At 44.8% G+C, this 5,000-nt stretch overlaps 1 protein-coding gene across 2 annotated transcripts in view; it reads left to right on the forward strand.

The window, feature by feature from the left end:
* Window positions 1-2,797, forward strand: part of csnk1g2b (casein kinase 1, gamma 2b) — a 31,310-nt gene extending 28,513 nt beyond the window's left edge. For both annotated transcript variants that reach the window (XM_062998783.1, XM_062998784.1), the window contains 2 exons: window positions 89-195; window positions 1,176-2,797. In XM_062998783.1, the coding sequence (XP_062854853.1) occupies window positions 89-195; window positions 1,176-1,230 (162 nt within the window). In that variant the 3' untranslated portion in view covers window positions 1,231-2,797. The remainder of the gene's footprint in view (window positions 1-88; window positions 196-1,175) is intronic.
* Window positions 2,798-5,000: the final 2,203 nt, after the last annotated feature.

Genomic DNA, 5,000 nt, shown 5'->3' on the forward strand with positions numbered 1-5,000 from the left:
CCTCACCACACACACACACACACACACACACACACACACACACACACCTGAAGCCTGTCTGACCGTGTGCATCTTTCTCTCCGCTCAGATCATGAGCTCGACCAACGGGGAGCTGAACACGGACGACCCCACGGCGGGACACTCCAACGCCCCCATCACGGCCGCCGCCGAGGTGGAGGTGGCAGACGACACAAAGTAAGAACCGAACCCGCTCGCATCAGTCCGTCTCACTAATGCAACACACCGACAGCCCCCCCCCCCAGGATGTGTTTGGGTCGAATCTCAGGCACCTTTGTCTCATTATTACAAGGTTTCTAAGTGGAAGATGAGTGCATATGAGCAACAGGACTGAGTTTTTAACCTAGAATTACTAAATACATGAATTATAGCAACATGGAGAACATGCTAAAGCACCAGAGCACAGTCTAGTGATTTATCACAAAATCTTTTTAAAATGAAACACCAGTACAGAGAGAAAAAAAAAAAAATATATATATATAAAAGGTACTGGACTAGTAATCAGAAGGTTGCTGGTTTAAGCCCCACCACTTCCAGGTTGCCAATGCCGGGCCCTTGAGCAAGGCCCTTAATCATAATATCATGTTGTTAATGCTCACAGTAGTTAGTTGCTTCGGATGTAAGCACTGTTAAATATCATGAACGTAAATTTCAGGGTCTGGTGTAGACTCGTGGTTAAGGTGCTGGACCAGTAATCAGAAGGTCGCTGGTTCAAACCCCACCACTGCCAGGTTGCCACTGTTGGACCCCTGAGCAAGGCCCTTAACCCTCTATTGCTCAGACTGTGTACCGTCACAGTACTGTAAATCAGTGCATGAACCAGCACTCATACCAGTTCTACCTAGGCCTTCATAGTTAGAAGCTTACTCTCACTGTGGTTCAGTGGAGTCCTAGAGCTGCTCTGTTGTCTGGGCTCATCTGGATTGTTCTACGACTGTAGCAGAGTGTCTCTGTAGAACCTTTAATGTGACCGTGTGTCTCTGATGATGAGAATTAGGGCAGAACGTTACTGCTCCTGCTGCGTGTAGGAACATACATGTATGTAAGTGATTGATAATCCATCAATAATCGAGACTGAGAACATACTAAACTCCAGTCTGCAGGACTACACAGGTTCCCTCACACCGAGACCTCAATCCTGGGTTCCTCTGTTTCAGGTGCTGCTGTTTCTTTAAGAGGAGGAAGAGGAAAAGCCTCCAGAGACACAAGTGATCATCACACCGGGACGAGAACTTAGAACATTCTGATCACTGGCCTGTTTTAAACCGAGGCAAATACACGGCTCACTCCTTCATCTACACGGCACTTCTCATCACTTCTCATCACTTCTGCTCTGTTCTGTTTACTTCTCCTTACTTCCCTCCACTTCTTATCTGTTCTCTTCTCTTCTGCTCTTTTATGTTCTGTTCACTTCTGCTCACTTCTCGCCACTTTTCTTCACTTTATTTTTCTTCTGTCACTTCTCTTCTGTTTACGTTTCCTCTTCTCCTCACTTCTCTCGTCCTCTATCCACTTCTCTTCTCTCTACTTCTGTTCTTTCTCCTCTGGTCCCTTCACTTCAGATTTTCTCTTTCCACTTCTCTTCTGTTCTCTCAAAATTCTCTACTTCTCACCACTCTCTTCTTCTCTCCACTTCTTTTTTCCTTACTTCTCTTGTTCTCTTCACTTCATTTTTCTTCTGTCACTTCTCTTCTGTTTACGTCTCCTCCTCTCTTTACTTCCCTCCATTTCACTTCTGTTTTCTTCTATCTTCTTTTCTGTTCAAATTTCTTCTCTCCAGTTCTCGTTTGTTCTCTCCACTTCTCATGTCTCTCTCCTTCTATCCACTTCACCTCTAATCTGTTCTTTTCTCTTCTCATTTCTTCACCTCTCTTCTCCTAATTTCTCTCCACTTCACTTTTCTTTATTCTCGTCTCTTCTCTTTTCTTCTTTTCGCTACTACACTTCTTTTTACTTCTCTTGTGTTCTCATCTCTCCACCTCTCTTCTCTTTCTCTTCTCCTCTCCGTAATCTCTTGACCCCCGGCGCCGGCGCTCCTCTTCTGTCGGCGTGATACAGGAACGCTGTCTGACGTCCTGAGCTGAACCCCGTGGTGAGAACTCGTCCCCCGGTGAGAGGACGCGGGAGAACCGTGTGTATAAGAACCGATGATGAAGATGATGAAGATGATGATGATGATGATGATGAGGACTCGGCGCTGATTCTTTTTCATGTTTATTCTTTTTGTTGTTGATTTGAATCGGAGAGAAGAACCTGCGGAGCTTCACGTCTGGAGCAGAGAGATGTAACCTCTGTGTGTGTTATTGATGATGATGATGATGATGATGATGATGGTGGGACAGTGGGACGTTTCTGAGCTGATATTTGGAGGTTTTTTATGTCGTGATCTGGATTTTTTTTAACTCTTTAATCTTTTTGTTTGTGGGTTTGTTTGCTGCTTTATTGTTATTATAATTATTTGTGTTGATGTTGGACTCAGTGACCGGACTCTGGTACTCTGGTACTCTGGTGGGTAACGGAGAGATGAACTGATTCCAAACTCTCCGAATTTTGTTGCACTTTCCTGAGGGCGGAGACACGAGGACGACGTGATGAGTTAAAACCGAAAGCCGCCCCGTGACCCCCGATGCAAAAGCTGAATCTGTACAAACCCCCGAATTCCAGAGGAGCGCTCACCCGGTTCTCCCGGATCTCCCGGTCCTCTCCGTTTATGTTTCACATTAGAATTATTTACCAGAGAATCATAGTTTGTGCCTTTCCAAGTAAAACGTTTAAAGCAGTCGTGTCGTTTCCTTTCACTGCAGCACCTTCATAACGTCTTTAAAAAGTCTTCACCCCCCTGTCGATAGTTTGTGTTTCATGTTTAGTGCTGTCGGCCGGTCGGGCGTGTACACAGACTGTTTGGTGCAGTAGGGTCTGTGATGGATCGGCTTCCTGCCTGGAGTGTGTTACTGCACTGCATTTGATGATCCCAGCGAAACCGGACCCACTGCAACCCTGACCAGGACAGTGCGGTGGTAAAACCATGATGAAAATTATTAAAATGCTGTAAATGTTGTAAAGAAGGCTGGAAAACACCCTGGTCAGGGTCCCAGTCAGTCCAGTTTAGACCAGGCAGTCCACTTGAGAGAAAAAAGCAAGCACCTTATAGCACAAAGAGAACATGCTAAACGTCTCACCGATACAAGGACGGGAATCAGACCCGGGTTGCTGTGACTCACCTTGCTGTGCAGCACCCACCTTACTCACCCTGAGTGATTTATTAAGGTCTGTAGAACCTCAGGAGGATGAGAAACAAGCTTAAACAAAGCACTTCCTCTTTGTGAGGTCTGTTGGTATGGTAAGGACTTTGCAAAGAGCTTTCTCAGAGAGAAACACCTACAGGCACACTGTGTCCTTTTATGTGAATATTTCAGCACTCTGGGCCGAACCCTTCCCATGATTCCAGGGAGACTGGACCCAGTGCGACCCTGACCAGGACAAAGTGCTGGTAACACACGCTCCCTTGGACATGTGTGCAGTACCGACCGCTTCTTTTCACCTGCACCAGGCAAGTTCATACAGAGATCCGTATCGTGCACGGAGTTACACACTGATCTCCAAATAGAACAGAACCAGACAGAACAGAAGAGAACAGATATGAGTGATTCCTCCTCCTCCTCCCTCACCGCTTATAACCACAATATACACGTGAGGGAACAGTTTGAAGAGCTCTTGTATTATATATATATATACAGGTGCTGGTCATAAAATTAGAATATCATGAAAAAGTTGATTTATTTCAGTAATTCCATTCAAAAAGTGAAACTTGTATATTATATTCATTCATTACACACAGACTGATATATTTCAAATGTTTATTTCTTTTAATATTGATGATTATAACTGACAACTAATGAAAACCCCAAATTCAGTATCTCAGAAAATTAGAATATTGTGACAAGGTACAATATTGAAGACACCTGGTGCCACACTCTAATCAGCTAATTAACTCAAAACACCTGCAAAGGCCTTTAAATGGTCTCTCAGTCTAGTTCTGTAGGCTACACAATCATGGGGAAGACTGCTGACTTGACAATTGTCCAAAAGACGACCATCGACACCTTGCACAAGGAGGGCGAGACACAAAAGGTCATTGCTAAAGAGGCTGGCTGTTCACAGAGCTCTGTGTCCAAGCACATTAATAGAGAGGCGAAGGGAAGGAAAAGATGTGGTAGAAAAAAGTGTACAAGCAATAGTGATAACCGCACCCTGGAGAGGATTGTGAAACAAAACCCATTCAAAAATGTTGGGGAGATTCACAAAGAGTGGACTGCAGCTGGAGTCAGTGCTTCAAGAACCACCACGCACAGACGTATGCAAGACATGGGTTTCAGCTGTCGCATTCCTTGTGTCAAGCCACTCTTGAACAAGAGACGGCGTCAGAAGTGTCTCACCTGGGCTAAAGACAAAAAGGACTCCTGAGTGGTCCAAAGTTATGTTCTCTGATGAAAGTAAATTTTGCATTACCTTTGGAAATCAAGGTCCCAGAGTCTGGAGGAAGAGAGGAGAGGCACAGAATCCATGTTGCTTGAGGTCCAGTGTAAAAAAGCTACCAGTGCCAAAGCTACCAGTACCTGGTTTAAGGACCATGGTATCCCTGTTCTTAATTGGCCAGCAAACTCGCCTGACCTTAACCCCATAGAAAATCTATGTATTGTGAAGAGGAAGATGCGATACGCCAGACCCAACAATTCAGAAGAGCTGAAGGCCACTATCAGAGCAACCTGGGCTCTCATAACACCTGAGCAGTGCCACAGACTGATGGACTCCATGCCACGCCGCATTGCTGCAGTAATCCAGGCAAAAGGAGCCCCAACTAAGTATTGAGTTCTGTACATGCTCATACTTTTCATCTTCATACTTTTCAGTTGGCCAACATTTCTAAAAATCCTTTTTTTGTTCTGGTCTGAAGTAATATTCTAATTTTCTGAGATACTGAA

Source organism: Trichomycterus rosablanca, chromosome 7 (assembly GCF_030014385.1).
Source record: "Trichomycterus rosablanca isolate fTriRos1 chromosome 7, fTriRos1.hap1, whole genome shotgun sequence".
Lineage (NCBI taxonomy): Eukaryota > Metazoa > Chordata > Actinopteri > Siluriformes > Trichomycteridae > Trichomycterus > Trichomycterus rosablanca.